Source organism: Seriola aureovittata, chromosome 5 (genome assembly GCF_021018895.1).
Source record: "Seriola aureovittata isolate HTS-2021-v1 ecotype China chromosome 5, ASM2101889v1, whole genome shotgun sequence".
NCBI lineage: Eukaryota > Metazoa > Chordata > Actinopteri > Carangiformes > Carangidae > Seriola > Seriola aureovittata.
The window spans coordinates 27,854,376-27,871,512 of NC_079368.1; the positions used below are offsets into that span (position 1 = coordinate 27,854,376).

Consider the following 17,137-nt stretch of genomic DNA (forward strand, 5'->3'; position numbering starts at 1 on the left):
CTGTACAGACACAGATAAAGGAGGAGAAACATTAAAATGTGGAACAAAAGTGTACAATAATAACCTCAAGTGGAAAAAATAAAAGTAAAAAGATGGGAATTAATAATGATATGAATACAAAAATTAAAGTAAAGAGAATCATAAGGTTTGTCCTGGCAACATGAAAGTAGTGTTCCCCATCATTTATTATTTGTTACTATGATTTTGACATGTGGTTAAACTTTGCAAAGACATAAAAGGATGTCTCGGAGCATAAATGTTCAAGTGCTTTGGTATTTTTGCGTAATGCAGAGGTGGCACCCAAGGCCAAGGTTTGCCCTTCACTGGATGGGCATTGTTGGAAGCCTCAACCTACAATGATGCAGGGGTTCCTAAAACAAGTGGCGCCTCTGGTGTGACCAGCAGCTAAGAACTGCCTACATCCTGTTTTACAACAGAGGACAACACTGTCTCATCAGCACTGAGGTAAAACACATCATGGATGATGTGGCAGAGACAGAGGCACAACACAAACTCTACATTTCCCGAGGTAGCATGTGTGATTCTATTCTCAGGACTAGATGGTGGGACACTCCTTAAGGGCTTTGGATGGAATCAGCAGGAGCCGGGCCCTGAACTCAGCAAATGATGTGCCAGGCTCCCTGACGTGATGGAGTCCAGAGGATGAACCACAGGCTGTGAAAAGCTAAGTGCCGTCTCACTGCAAAGTGAGGGTGGACATGGAGGTTTGATACACACACTTCCAGCACATACCAACACTACCCCCAGAGCCAGGTTGCTCCCAGGGTTTCTCCCTCTCACAGGGAGTTCTTCCTTGCCACAGTCTCCAAAAATCAGAAGCCACAGCTCTTGGGAGCATTGTAGCACAATAAAAATTCTACCTGGAGCTGTCATTCTGTACAGATGGTTTGGTCTGTTCTGCACCCACCTGCAGCTCGCTCACTGGGGAACACTGTAAACTGAAAGTAAATAAATACTTTACCAGTTTATAGTTCCTTGTTCAGATTTAAGAAAATCCAGACGGTAAATTATTTCAAATAAGATTGTTATTTTTATTTTTTTTGTATTTTATTACTTAGTCTCAGCATCAGTTTGAGTTTTTATGGTACCTGCAGAATCAATGTTACGGTGTAAAGGTGTGCAAAATGAACTGGTTAAAATGAAATGGAGAAATTAAGAGAAAACAAACAGAAGCAAATACAATGTGCTTGCTATCTTTTTATTTTCAGCTTTACCAGTGTAAATATATTAAAAGATGAGCTATTAACCATTTATTTCAGTCTATTTACTTTGGGTGTCAATTAAACACAAGTAAATGAAATGGTTTAAACTGACTGAGTTTTAGACAGTGCTAATGTTTTAAGATCTTTTTCACAATTACAATTACAATTATAATTTGAATGAAACGAGTGTTTACAACCGTTTTAGAGATAAAAGAAGGTTTCTTTATGTCTATGAGGCATATAAGGTGCATTTCCATTAAAAAACACCAACCCTCTTTTCTCCAGTTCAGAGCGGCTTGTTCTTGTGAAATTTCTTCACATCAAAAAGTTTGGTGAGACAGTGAGGAGCTGCTTTTACAGCACTTAAATAACATCTACTGACAAATCCATCCAAAGTCGAGACAATGGTTCAGGTAGATATATCATTTTTTGATTTTGAAAGAGCAGTTGACAAAACAGTCTCCTCACACACACATTTCTAATCCAAGCAGACAGATGGAAAGAGGTCTTGAACAGTAAAAGCTGATGGTCACATAAAACTGTTCCCCTGAACACAGCCATTATATAATTTCCAGAGAGAGAGAGAGAGGCAGATAGATAGCAATTACAATTATGGTTGTGACACATGTACACCAAAACCCACATGTGAACAAGTCAATGCTGGAACACGACACTCAAGATAAGAGTTAGACAGGAACTGTAATAGAAGATGAGCAGTGACAGGGAGGGGAAAGGCCGGGTGGAAGAGTAACAGTAATAAAGGAGATGAGGGAGATGAGGGAGGGAGGGAACGTGAGCTGAGAGGGACACAGGTGAAAGGCTGATCATAAAGATGAGAATGCAGGAAAGCAGAGTGAAAGGATATCAAGGAAGGGATGAGAAACATTAGAAAAAGACAGATGATGAGGGAAAGGAGAAAGATAGTAAAAGCAAATAAAAAAGTAAATGACTGAGAAAAAGAACATGCAGTATAAAAGCAAGACGGATGATAGAAAAAAAGGGGGAGATGAGGATACACAGAGGACAGATGGAAAAAGGTGGTAAGGGGCAGGGACAGAGAAAGGAGAAGCAATATGAAGATGGAGATGGAGAGAGAGAGATCCGAGTGCGCAGGGAGAAAGAAAAATCAAGGGCATTTTTGATGGAAGGGCACAAAAGAGGAAAAGGGATTAAGGAAATCATAAAATTTAGAGAAGAAAGGAAAGAAAGATGGACAGACTAGAGGAACTGATGTACATAAAAAGAAGAATGTATAAAATCTCTAACTAGGGCAGAAAACTGCTCAGCCTCTATCTCCTCCTTTTCCTCTCTATCTTTCTTTGTTATTTCTGTCCCTAGCAGCACCATTACTCAGTAAGGACTACGGCGGTACAAAATGATCTAGTTTACAGGAATAGGCGTTGGAGACCTACATAGTCACAATCAGCACTGGACCCTCCATCCTCCTGCTTAAATTGGCAGAGACGTGGAAAGCACTGATGACGCAGGTCCATGTGATCTATGTCATCGTACATATTGATTCAGGGTTCCCCTGCTCCAGGATGATACTTAAAGACCAACCCGTGGCATTCATTAGGAGTGTGCTCTCAACTGCTGAACATGATCTGTGTCACCACCATACACAGCAACAGCAGGTTGACATGAGTAAAAGCAACCTAGACCAAAGTCTTCTTTTTGCCTTGACCCTGTGGATCAATATTTTGGGATAAAAAAACATCCCCAGAACAAAGGCAAAGAAAAAGAATCAATGGCTGCTTTAGCCTGTACAAGAGTTGGGACAGTCATTTCCACCGGGCTGAGAGGTGACACCAGTTAGAAAGTGACATTACTACTCCTGACAGGGAAAGCTTTTGTAAGAGGTTCACTGTTATAGAGCATTCATGCAAATATAACGGGGCTGAACTCTGATTTTATCCACCTTTAAAGCCTGAAAAGTTGTGGATCTACTACTCATGATCATTGGCAAATAAAGACGACAAGTAGTTACTGATGCTGATACTGATGTTGATACTGAGGTGTCACATCTATTAGTGTTGCACTTCAATTCTAAGATAAAGGACCACAAGGTTGAGGAACAGATAAAACGTGCCTGCCAGGTGAGGACATATCAGACTATGATCTAACCAGAAAAACTGACTGGAAAGATCCAAGCACAAGAATAAGTGTCCTGCTCATCTATGGCACAGAGCTAGTTGTATCAGCTGAAATGATAAGTTGTTTTTCAACTGATATTGGGCACACAGTCAATTTTCAACTGTAAGAAAGTCTCTATGTGCTGGTTTTCTTGATAACTTTGCTTTCTACAAGAAAAGGTTTCTATGAGAGGAGGTGTTGGCAAAGTAAATTTTGCTTAAAGATTTCCACCTAAACCTCATGCATTATGTAGGGTCACATAGGCACATATATGAACATCTCTCTCTATTTTTTGCTGCCCTGTCTCAGTGCTGTTTCTGACTCTATCTAATAAATCTAATTATAACTAAATATCCATCTGCCAAAACTGTGTGCAGTCTCTGAAATCATAGAAACGGATAAATCTGCTTACCCCATCAATGTACCAATTATATTAACGAGTTTTTGCATCCGAGTGAAAAGATTTTTAGTCTTATTTTGAATAATTGCTGAATTCATTTCAAACAGTAGTAACAGGAGTAATTCAATGTCAAATGTTTGTCATGCTAATTTTTTACAAAAATCTGATGCCCCATCCACAATATCTCTATCAACTTACTTACTAATATACATTTTTATACCCACTTTATATTTTATAATAATAGATGGTCAGGGACAAGCTGTCGGATATGACGAGGCATTCATTTTTCCCACACAAACAAAGACTCATTTTGTCATTCTTCATATGAAATTACCTATCTTACCCCAAAAGATGATTCCTCTGTACATAAAATAGTCACTCAGTATATTGCTTTTGAGATGAAGAGGAGAAAAACAGAATGAGAGACAAAGAGGGAAGAATCTGCATGATCGACTTAAATGTTTCTCCATTCAAACATAATAGCCCACAAACAGACGATAAACGATCCACAACTATCCCTCCGCTCCGCTCATTCTTTTCAGAAGCTGCTAAGGAGCGAGGGGATGAGGAGAGGGGTGGGTATGGAGCAAAGGGAGAAAAAGGGAAAGAAAAGGGAGGTGAAAAAAAAAAAGTAAAGTTGCACAAATCTGCAGAGAATAGAAAACGACAGAGGAAGAGAGTGAGAAAGACAGAGCGAGAAAGGGAACAAGAGCGGGCTAACCATCAAGAGCTTTTGATTCCCCCCATAAAATGTTCCTTTTAAGAATGGCCATGAAATTAGCTTGGTGAAAGAAAGCAATCTCAATCGATTCAATCCCCTCTAAAAAACTTTCAAACAGCCACCATACCTTCAGCTCTTAAGAGTCTCTGCGGGACATAAAATAGCTTCTTGCCTTTTTCCTCTCTAACCCTCGTTTGTTTTCCTATCTTACTCTTTCTGAGTTTCCCTTTCACCTTACCCGCCATCTCTATACTTGGCACACTGACAGAGGGAGAAGAAATCTTTAACAGCAGAATTGAAAAATTGGGGTCGGTCCACATGTTTCAGTTTGTGTTAGCTCTCTCGCGGCGCTGCCACTTGTCAGCTTCAGGTGGATATCTGGATCTTCCTTAGCAGGATTCTTTACCAGATCCCGGACCGGAGAATTACTACAAAAATAATCCTCCGATGTGCACAATGTGTTCTAAGGAAGCCAGTGATGGCAAGTTATTGTATCTGCTGATAGATGATTTATTTACATTTGAAGATTTTAAGTCAAATTCACAGAGACTAATGCAGTTAGGCTTTGCAGAAGTCCTACTTCTCATTAATTTACTCTACATTTACAGCTGAAGAAGTTCTCAAGGGCTTGACAAGGTAGACTGACTGGCCCTTTGTTTTTTTGCTACACTGCATATTAAATTAGTTTAACTATGCAGAAATCAAGAAATGACTGTAGTAGGAAGGGAGAATGCAGTTGTGTAATAAATGGAAAATGGTCCGTCACTGATGACAGCTTTGATAAAATGGTCAATTTCATTTTCCCAACTATAGCTGTGAAAACTAACAAGATGAACTTCTAAGATTAGAGTAATTTAATCTGAAGTCAGCATTAATGCAAACAATCTTTTGAGAGCACAACATGAATTGTGAGAGTGTGGCATGCGGTCCAGCAATCCAAGTTTTTCTTTTCTTTCTTCTTGACCTTCCTAGAACTCAGCAAGACACAAGTTAGCCCTGTTAAAGCAAAATAAAAGAGGAACTTTGATGCAAGTTGGCCTAAAGTTGTGTTTCTGTGGGACAGAGTGCAGGGACCAGGGACTATCCCTAGGACAGAGAGTCTGATGGTGGGGAAACCAGGACAGGAGAATCCCTGATGGATTCCAGGAGCCCTGGAAACCTGGGTGAGGAGGAGAGGAGAGGAGAGGAGAGGAGAGGAGAGGAGCTTCTGAAAACTAAAACTAAATTCTGCACTTTCAGAGAAGAGGGAAAGAAAGCAGGTAGAAAAGAAAGAGGAGGACAACAGAGTGAGGAAAAGTAGGAGGACGTTCCAGAAAAGAAGGAGAGTGGATGAGTGAGATGGTCGACCTCGTGAAGTGGCGGAGGCAGTAGAAATAGCTGCCCCACTTGTAGACACACTTTCTGTTGCTAGCTGACTGTCCTCGATGCACTGGGGTAGCTAACCTATATAGGCCTGCTCCATGCTGCAGCATCTCCCAAACACTTCCAAGCACGCATGACCCCCCCACCCCCTCCCCCTTCCTCTCCATCTCTTTCCTATACACACAGGCATGCACACATGGGAGGGGGGGTGCTAAAATCAGGCCGCACATGCTGTAAGCTACTGCTGAGTTAAGTCACCTGTGCTGCTAGCCTAGCTTGCTAGCGGGCAGCCAGCTGCTCCTCTAATTAAGAGCCCATCTACTCAAGGGGCCTGAGCATATGGAGGACTCTATAGCTCTGTACTGGTCTTTTAATAGATAGCAATGCCATACGGTTAGGTACTGGCCAGACTTTCAATAGCTGGTCACACTCTATTAGGAATATAAAGTCACTGTAGCCCTGACATACAGTAAAGGAGTTTGGGATAACTACCATCCCTCTGACATATCCCCATCTCTCTACTGCCCTACTCCATATGAAAGGATTAGTACTGTATATGGAATGCTAATATGAGTTTTCCCACCTGCTGATAAGATGAGACACTTAGCGGCACTACTTGAATTCAAATGCCAATTAATCAAACCACTTCACCTCAGAGGTGATCTAATTGAAAGAATCTTGAATGATGAAATCTCACCCCACAATCTACTACGGGAGCAAAGACTTTCTATTTTTCGCTCTACCCTCTTGGTGAGGCAAATCAAGGTGATTGTTTGAAATTATCCACCCATCTATCCATCCGTCCATCCATCAAGTAAAGCAGTCAGGACGTCCCTTTCCCCAGCAACATTTTTCTAGCTCTTCCTGCCAGATCCCAAGGCGTTCCCATGCCAGATCAGATATATAATCTCTCCAGCGTGTTCTAGGTCTCCCCCAAGGCCTCCTACCAGTTGGACATGTCTGAAAAGACCTCCAAAGGAAGGCAGCCTGCAGGGGGTATCCTAACCAGATGCCCGAACCAGCTCGACTGGCTCCTTTCACCTCACACTCCACTACGGGAACAAAGACTAATCATCTTTCTCTCAACCCTCTTGATGAAGCAAATCAAGGTGATTGTCTGAAATTAGTTTTAATGAAATTAAGTGACATTACTCAGAATGAAAACAAAATACCAGAGCTGAGGGTATGAAACAACTTAAAAATATGTAATCTCTCAACACACAGTCACACATTTTTTCTGCGGGTGTTTTGTCCAGAGAAAAATGTCTGGACAAACAATTAGTAAGTAAACAAAGTAGCTCAGCAAAGTCCATGCTCTGTTAAGGGCATCACCACACTAATGTGCAAATTATGCAACGTGAGGCATGACGACACATAAAAACACATTAACAATCACAGTAATGAGTGAATTATACTGTCTGAAGCATAAATGCAACCTATGCAACCTAAATTACTTTGACACTTTCAACAGCATTTTTATTGACTTTGCTGTCCAAGGCCAGGACTAATGGCTGCTTCACAAACCAAACACACACACACACACACACACTTGCATAAGCAGACACTTAGGCAATGACAAACACATGGGCATGCATACAAATTTGCACACTAACACACACCGCACACACAAACCCACACCTTTGTTTGTTTTAGCCTCCAGTACCAACAAACATACAATTATGTGAGGCCATTTCAGGCTATATTATGAGAAATGCATTAGTCAGTGATGGCAAATGGAGCACAGCGCAGCGCAGTCATATCTAAGGCTGTGTGTGTGTGTGTGTGTGTGTGTGTGTGTGTGAGGAGAGAAAGTGAAAGCAAGAAAGAAGCAGAGAGGAAGGAGAGTTTGAACATAGTTAAAGGAAAGACTGATGAAGGAAAAATTATGACAGTTATGTTAAAATGGAAAGATTCAGGGCTGTAACTTCATATGGACGCAGTCAGCAAAGTGCCACTTTTCGGAGGCAGAGTAAGGTTTTTTCCTTGCTTGCACCTGTTTTGGTGACTCGGTGTGCACCACTGAAGAAACATAATCAAAGCAGAGGAAGTGCCACTAACAATCTGGGGCTGCGCTGCAATTTTCTTGTCAATTCACTGATTTTTTTTCACAGTCTACAGACGCGTAGGCCTGGACAGGTTTGCACTGTGATCTGTGTAATTTGTAAGACTTTAGTTGCTGGACACACAATGTACATATAACTTATTTTAATTCATAACCAAAATTGAATTTTATTTCTACATTAAAGTAACTTATATTAAGGCATATCCATTCAGCTGATTAACTCCCTTTATTGTTATATCAGGGCGGCAGGTGTGTGTTCCATCTGTAGTCTCCAATTTGAGTGGCACACATTGTTAAAGCATAGATAAACACAGCAGATCCACTGTGAATACCTTAATCAGATCAGGATGGTGCAGAATAACCACACAAACTCCAAACATCAAACTGGTCTGTTATAGTTTGATATTCTGCACAGACTGCAAGATTATGGAGTAAAATCCATGACAGGTTTTGGAGGAAATGGCACTTTCAAGATGAACTGGACAAGCAAAGTTTGCTTACCTCCATGAAAAAAATTTGAGGATAATAAAACCCTCTTTTTTCTCTCTAAATCAGAGAACACACTCAGGACTATTTTTCATCTCTTTGTTTCCAAGTGCATCTAGCAAATGTACCAACCTCAAGTGGCAATAGACCCGTGGTTACACCGGACAACATGTGGACGAGCAGAATCACAACTACTCATTGAACTGTATTTATTTCAGTTCATCACAGTACTCTCCACTCCTTTGCAAAACCATTGGCACCTGTTTAAGGGAAAAATAGGTGCCAATGTGATTGGTCATGATTGAAACAGGTTCTAATACATGCGCTAATAACACATGCACCCATAGGTCTGGACACCAAGTGTGGATCATTTTGAGGAATGGAGCACATGTCTGCTCTTTGTACCCTATCATGATTTACAAAGCTAGCATACTCAGCTTCTCTCTCTCTCTCTCTCTCTCTCTCTCTCTCTCTGACAATTGGTCGTAAATGACAGTTGAACTTGAATATACATCACGACAAAAATAACCAAATAAAGGTGGACATCAGTGTAAAATATGGTATCAGAATCCTCATATTACGCATTTTAGTGCTCTAAAGCAAATTGCATCATTCTTTGTCTAAATCTCTGCATGAAAGTAAAAGAATATAAAGCAAGCGCTCTGTGTAGCCTGCAACTAAAGTTAAGTTCAGAGTATTGGAAAAGTTATTTGGTGTTCTGCAGCATATACATGTAAATCGTCAGAGAGAAAGTTTTATTTCTGTTATGTGCAAATAATGCATTCATTTGGCAGCTGACATTGTATGAGTTAAGTCAAACCTTATCTGTTGTGTAGTGTGAGTTTGTGTGTGTTTTTATGTGTTAGTGTGGGTATTGTGCACCTGCTCGCTCACACAATGACACAGCTTTCCCCCTTTTAACAATATTTCTTGCCGACTTTATACGCGGCAGGATTAAAAGGTATAAAAGAACCTCTGGAGCAGGAAGAGGAGATGAAAAAGGCGTTTTAAAAGAAAGAAAAGAGAGACAAAGAAACAGACCACGAAACTCTGCTCCTGTTTCAGTTACAGGCAGCCATTTTTAGACAGTCATCCATTAAGTCTGCTGCGTTCCCATACTGTCAGCCCCTAGTGAAGCCAAAGAGGCCATGTCAACTGAAGGTGTTAGGCAGGCAGGCAGGTAGGAAGCAGCACAACACTGGAAAGGAGGAAGGAAGGAGCAAGTAGTGGACTATGATATGAATGTCACTGCAGTACAACATCTTTAGAAAGAATAAGATGGATTAGAGTTTTAGCTCATTGTGAAAAGAATGCTCTTCAAGAGAGGCAAAAGAAAGGAAGGAAGAACCGAGAGATGGCTGCTGCGGCTCAGCATAAAATGTATTATCACAAATAGGATAACAAAGCGAGAGGATAGAGAAGGAAGAGGCTCAGAGTGAAGATTTTTGTTAAAACTGAGCCTCATCTTGTGATATTCAATCTCATAGTCAGGCATCCTTACATTAAGCACATTTCACTGCTAAAAATGTAGTGCGCAGTGCATTGTTTGTGTGTTTGTGTCTGAGAGAGCAAAGGAAAGACCGAGTGGTCTGTGTGTATCTCACCTCTGGCCCCATGTGTTCTGTCTGTGTTACGCGGTCAATCATTTGGCAGTCTTTCATCTTCAGGGCAGCTTTGGCACTCTCCTGCATACAAAACAAACACACCCCCATCAACCGTGTCCAAAATCACACCAAAAAAGAACATCAAACACAAATAAATGAGAACAACTAAATACTCTCCCAGCAGACTTATGCCTCCACTTGTAACACTTAGTGCAGTTGGTTTCCATGCTTAGGTAGCCATCAAGAGAAAAAAAAAATAATAACTGCAACTCTAAACAACTTCAACAAACCCAAATCTGTTTTTCCCCTTCGTCTGTCTCTCCTGGAAATCCAAGAGGTCATAAAACGGGGCTGAATTGCAGGAGAACTTTTCTACAGCCAAATACTGGAGCAGAGGCCATCCTCAAAGTGCACCAGTAGAGAAGAATTCATAAAAAGTGACAGCTAGTGCTGGCCAGCCCGCTAGAAAGGTCCTTCTAGGAGATAATTAATAGGTTTCCTCTGGCAGATTTACAGAGGGAAGTGTAGAGAGAAAAGCATAGGCCCTTTCCTTCCAAATACAGCACTTTTACTTTTACCAGGAACCTGCCGGCTCCTGTGGTCTCCCTCTGTGTGACTATATTGAAACGGCAGGTTGAAAGTCCTCTGAATGAGAAGGACCGAGTACTATTTCCACCTGAAGCATTTTATGACGATGTCACCAATCATTCTGTCGTGCTTGCCCTACACTGCTCATGGGTCGGGGAACAGAACGGGCTGAAAGTTGCAGTGGCCATGAAATATTGAGAAATTCATTAACCTTGATTAAAATTAATCAAGCAAATTAGGACAAGATGTAAGGAAGGTTTATGAGAATGAAAGAGATAATTTATGATACAGCTAGAAACTCAAATATATACTGTCCTGTTCAAATCCAGCACACGTGAGCTGACAGATTGAGTTAAAAATCTGTTTTCATTAGTCATGCCCATGACTACACGAAAAAGCAAGGGAGGCTTGCCGCAGTTAAATGTTGCAGTTGGAGCACGGTCCTTCAACAAAAATGCAGCAGCAGAGAGACGAGAAATCTCATAAAAAGTGACAGCTAGTGATGGCCAGCCAGCTAGCAGGTCCTTCTAGGAGATAATTAATAGGTTTTCACTGGCAGATTTACAGAAGGAGGAAGAGCAAGGGGAGCATTGGCTATGAGCTGCCCTTTCCTTCAAAATGCTGCACTTTAACTTAGCTGCAGCAGGCAAGGTTTCCCTTTGAGACACACAGACACGTATACATGCTCATCAGTGTTTATAAGCACAACACGGCCCCCACAATGCACAACTTCAGAAATTTGACAGAATGACCTTTATTTCAAGGGCATATAGTGCAGATAAAATGAAGGCTTGTCTGTGGCTGCAGCAAGGATACAGCCTAGTATTAGACAATTATTATTATTATACAAACAAGTAGATATGCAGACTTTTGCTAAAAACACATACAAGTGGTATATGTATGGAAATTAGATCCAGCTGGCGGCAGGAACCAGAACAGCACTGTCAGAAAGAAGTGCCAAACAGATGAATACACACACACACACACACACACACACACACACACACACACACATAGATGAGGCTGATCAGCTTCTGTGTGTATGTTTGTGCATGTGCAAGCAATTGCACGCCCTAAAGACAGATTGATGGAAAGAACACACTCAGTCACTTGGTGGCTTCACCATGTCACCATATGGGAGAAAGGGAGAGATAAAAAGAGACAAAAACGTGGGTGATGAGAGAAAAGAAAGAAAAGAAGTGAAAAGAATGAAACAAAGTAAACAGAGGAGGATATCAATCATCCAGGATAAGTCCAGAGATGGTTTATATTTTTGTTATTATCAACAAATCCTATAATAACCAAACACCAACAATAATTTGATTCTACTAACAACTACTGGTTATGTATCCAAAGCCTGATAGAGTTTAGCTTATTCCTCTATATCATGGACCAAAATCCATTAAAAACACATCAGTGAGCCACGCTGTGTTACATGTCTCTTCATTATCATAAACATAAGCACTGTAGTTTATTTGAGTCAATGCCACACATACCACCCTGCTGCCATAAATACTCACAATACTCAACAGTCTACTATCAAACTCACTAAAACTCCTGTTTTAGTGATGTTTGATAAAAACAGTAGGTTCTTGCTATTTTAGAAAACGTCTAATCCTGTCTAAAAAAATAATGAAACTATACATTTCTGACCTACTTTTAAAAAGGTACATGTTCAGTGGGAGTCACTGGGCTCATGGTTCAGAATCTCAGGCTGGGGAAGTGGTAAAGTACTGAGGGACGGACTTCCACATTGCTGGTTTTGGTCTTTTTGTGGGATGTACAAAGAAAATCTAACATGGAATATTCCAAACCTTATCCTTTAAGTTTGCTGCTTAAGGTCAAATGTTAAATCAAAAGCTATGGGAGGAAAGTTAGCAGTGTCCAGTATGATGTGCTGTGCATGCAGTATGATTCACTTGATTTCTGTGCAGCACATTAAAATTACTGACATCAAGTCCACAACACTGTGAGGCTCTCAGGTTTGTCCTACTACTACTACTTGATGTTTATAGTTTTGAGATACATTCAGTGCCTACCTCATTAGCTAAACATTGTTAAATTTGATGCAATCCAATACAACTGCTCAGCAATTAATTCTACCTCTACAAACACAATAATGATCAGTTTTGACTAACACTGTCAGAGATATTAATCTAAGTATGTTTATTAATGAGGTTGCTGTTACTACACTATATTGAAATGTGGCAAAACATTATGTCACATTAGATTTTACAGCTGTAATGATCAAATAAAGTGGGCATCGAGTGCAGATTCCCATTAATAGTTGTCTCATTGATGGTCTTGTTAATTTGCTCTACGGTTTCCAATGTGAAAACAGAGAGAGGTTAGAAGATACCAAGAGCTTCAAAGAGACAGTCAGCGAGTGTGTGTGCCCACCTTGGAGCTATTTTTTGACAGTCCTTGGATCAGGCCAATGAAGAAATATTACTATGACACTGCTAGTGCTGTGTGTGTTTTTAATCAGTAATTTACTGCACCAGCCCAACCACATATCAAAGTTCCTGACACAGTTAGGTGAAACAAATTCTGCTTAATAACCTTCTTGATCACAACACTATAATCTTTTGACAATCTTGAACCATTATGACAGCTAAAAAAAAAAAGCTTTAGCAGTCTCCAGACAAATCAATCAACCCTGGCCACTGAAGACTGCCACAGTGAAATACTATCATCTTTAAAACAAAAATGATCTGAACTCTTCTATAACTTCTACTTGGCTCATTTGGAGTAGTTCATTTCAAGTGTTTTAAATAATGAATTCCATTTCCTTGTGAAATGAAATGATAATTAAATGTAAAATTCATTACAGATTATTAGAAGCTGCTGTGTGTATTTAGTAAAAATAGAACTAACTACAGGAAATGAGTTATTGTGATTAAAAAAAACACAGAAATTATTGTTACATGAACTGTTTAACGTTGGCACTAGATTTAATAGAGCTCCCTTCTGGAGTGGCTATTGGATGAGAAAAAAGCTCCAGGTCTGAATAGTAGGTAACTCTAGGCCCACCTACGTTTTGGGGGAAATGTTCCTGTGCATGTAGCTGTCTAAGTGGCCATTTAAGTCCTGAATACAAATACAAATGTGCTCAGCTTTGGTATCAGCTCCACATCGGGTGCACACAGTGCTGAATACAGCCCACAGAGACAGAGAAGTGGGGGGGTGGGGGTGGGGGTGGGGGTGGGGTGCTGCTGACAGGAAGACAGAGAAAGAGAGAGAGGACAAGAGAGGAGAGGAAAGAGGAAGAGCGAGAAAAATGAGACGCGAGTGCCAGAAAGTGATCAAACAAACAGATGCCAAATGAGACTCAAGTCAGTGGGTTAGACTGGCATCTCCCATAATAAAACCATAACACTGGCACATTATCCTGCTAAGGCCTGGCATAATGTCTGCATTACATTGCTTTGATAGAACAGGTGACAAATTACAGACATGTTGATGACAAACTATGAAAAATGTTGCCGCATGGAGCATTTTTGCAGACGATCCAACAATCAAGCTTCCAAAACGGTGGAAAAAAACACAATATACTTTGCATTTAAATCTCTACATTTAATGATGACAGTTCCGTTATTCCAAATATCCAAACATGGAAATGATCTCATGGTTCCCATCCTGGTCTACAGAGGCAATTTTCGAAAAAATTATACATCTCTCTTGGCTGGACTGGAGTCCCAATAATTTTGCTATTACATTAGGCTGGCGGGAACAAACTGTTTACATTAATGGAAAAGATGGAAAAGATGGGCTTCCTGGTGCCACGCCATGTGATATAGATGGTGTGACTTCAAGCCAACTATAAAAACATTCTCACATTTATTTCTTCTCTCTTTCTGTGGTCAGTCTTTACTGTCACTCCACCCTCTGCAGTATGTAGCCTCACATAGCTGAAGATCATCAGAGAAGAGAAAACTGACAAAGCTACTTTAACACAAGTAAAACTTTCCACTTCTTTGATATGTTTTTTAACCTTTCTAAAAAGAAGGATTTTAATGCTTGAAAGGGAATGAAAAGATTTGTGCTTCAAAGGCAATTAGTCTTTAATTTATATCCATAAAACAAATAATTTAAAGACATTCAAGTTGCTTTAATTATTCATTTCAAAGTTTAGAAAAACAGAGACCAAGAAAAAGAAACTGTGACAGAGATAAAATTAGATGAGCAGACCCTCCATTTCTCAACGCCTGGTATGAACTGCATCTCTGATGAGGTGCAGACATTTCCAACATTTTGCTTTACTGGATACTTCCCACAACAACACATCCTTATGGCACGCAAAGAGGCAATGGCAACTGCTACATAGTACCATTTTATTATGACAGGGAGGTACAAGGGAGCTGTCGTTATCCACTTTATTGAAAAAATCTGTTGTTTTTTGGCTCGACTGGCCAAACACGATATCTATGAATGCCTGTGACTGAGTGACGAAGTTATACAATTGATCGACTGAGTGTTGGACTCTTCCCATTGGCCGTTGTCAAAATGATTTGGTGCGAATGGTTTACATTAAATCAGCAGGGGGCATTTATTATTCATTATTATTATCCATTAATACAAACTCAACACTTCTTGTACCAGTTTCAAATTAAAAGCCCTCTAACATTTCAGTGCACAGAAAGCCTGAACTTCTTTACAGGGCTTTTATTGCTGTGCGGATGTGCTGCAGTAAACATATGTCATTTCTGGTTGCTGGTGTTTCTGTTGTTGCTATTCAGAAGTGCTAGTTTCTTTAGCTTAGCAGTTACCTCAGACACTTGGACCGCACTGTATCCCTGCCCCTGCTGAATTATTGTTATCCTTGGGGGGAACAAAATTGATCCTCCTCACAAAGTGATAATGACAGCTGCAGCCCAGGTCACGTCGATGAGGGTTTGATTACATATGTGAGCCCAGTCCCTGAACTTGCACGCAGCTCGCTCTGAATGAATGAATGACAGCCTCACAGAGGCCACACAGGGCCGGTAAAAACTTTATTGATTGGCCCACCAGTATTTCTCCCCATGCTCCCAATGACCAGTCCAACTCTGGAAAAGTCTATAGTGCAAATACACAATAGCCTCTTTATTTTTGTGTTGACAGCATGTTGCGCTATTGCATTTTGAGATTATTTTCTATTAAATATTGAAGTGCTATGGCACGCCTGGCTGAGTGGAAAGAAATTCTGCCCTGAACTCAGGGACAACAACTTGTTCTCTCCTGTAAGATGTTTAATGCTTCCACACAGAGAGGTCAATATTTTCACTGTCCAGTGATTATTGTTTATTCCTACAGAACAATAACTAAAACTCAAAACACCAGCTCTGACAAAAGTGGATTTAATGTTTTGTTCTACATTCATATTATAACCCAAACCTGCCTGTTATTATATATGTTTAGTAAGTGGATCTTACCAGTTCATTCTGGAGTCTGAGAATCAGCTCGTCTTTCTCCCTCAGTTGCTGCAGCAAGGTCTCCTCTCTGCCAGGATCCTAAACACAAGCAACAAGACACCATGTCACACATTACTCAGGATACTGCAGGCAGCAGTGATTTATCTCAGGGACCACATTCCCACAAAAGCAATACGTAGAACCTGTGTGTGTGTGTGTGTGTGTGTGTGAGAATCTCTGGCTGTTTCCATAAATGTTTATGTGTGTTTGCAAGTGTTTTATGTGCATTTATGAGTGTATTTGTTGCTGGTGTTGCTGATGTGTGTGTGTACGTGTAATAAAGTTGTCATATGGGGCATGCTGCAGGACCGTGATCTCCTCCTCTCTCTATGTCTGTGTGATAAACTTGGTGTGTCCTATGGTGGCACCCCAGAGCACACAGCACTTTAATATGACCTTGTGCTGTCAGGGGACATTACCATGGGGAAGAAGGAGAGGAGCAGCAGAGACAGGAGACGGATGAGGTAGCAGAATAACGATACTAATAAAAACAACTTTATTCTTATTGCACCTTTTGAAACAACAGTTACAGAGTGTTTCTCAGCAAAAGAAGAGAAATTCTAAATGGTTCTAAAAATGTCTTTCATTAAAATTTGTTTGATGTTCGTAATGTATGCATTCTTAAGACTATAATTATTCTGAAATTGTTATTTAACTTGTCACATTTATCCACCACACTTAAATAAGTTTCTAAAGTAAATTTATTTGACAGGAAATCCTGTTTATACAATTAAGTGTAAACTGTAGAGAATGTAGTCAGCCAAGCTGATTTTGACTGTCAGGGTTTTCGTCTTCAGACCTCAGCTGGACTGTGGAACAGTGAAGCTGCCAGAGGATCTCAGGCTACACACTGTCTCACCTGAAAATGATAAATGTAGCTGGGCACCAGAACTAGCAGTTCTATTAAAAAATTCAACTTCATACTGAATCGGACAGATGGCTAAGACGTGGAGAGCGAGTGACACATTGAGAAGGAGAGACGAAAAGGAAGGGAATTGGAGGGTGAGAGAGAAGGAGCGATATGATGGAGTGAATGAAATGATGGACATACAGATGGTCATTACCTCTTCAAGGACATAAAAGCCAGAGAGGGAAAGAGGGGCAA

General features: G+C 40.5%; 1 protein-coding gene across 2 annotated transcripts in view; it reads right to left on the reverse strand.

Annotated features, from left to right (window-relative positions):
• Positions 1-17,137, reverse strand: part of ccser1 (coiled-coil serine-rich protein 1) — a 117,945-nt gene that overhangs the window by 45,377 nt on the left and 55,431 nt on the right. For both annotated transcript variants that reach the window (XM_056375872.1, XM_056375873.1), the window contains exons 9-10: positions 15,994-16,071; positions 9,992-10,072 (exon numbers count right to left, since the gene is read on the reverse strand). In XM_056375872.1, coding sequence (XP_056231847.1) covers positions 9,992-10,072; positions 15,994-16,071 — 159 coding nt within the window. The remainder of the gene's footprint in view (positions 1-9,991; positions 10,073-15,993; positions 16,072-17,137) is intronic.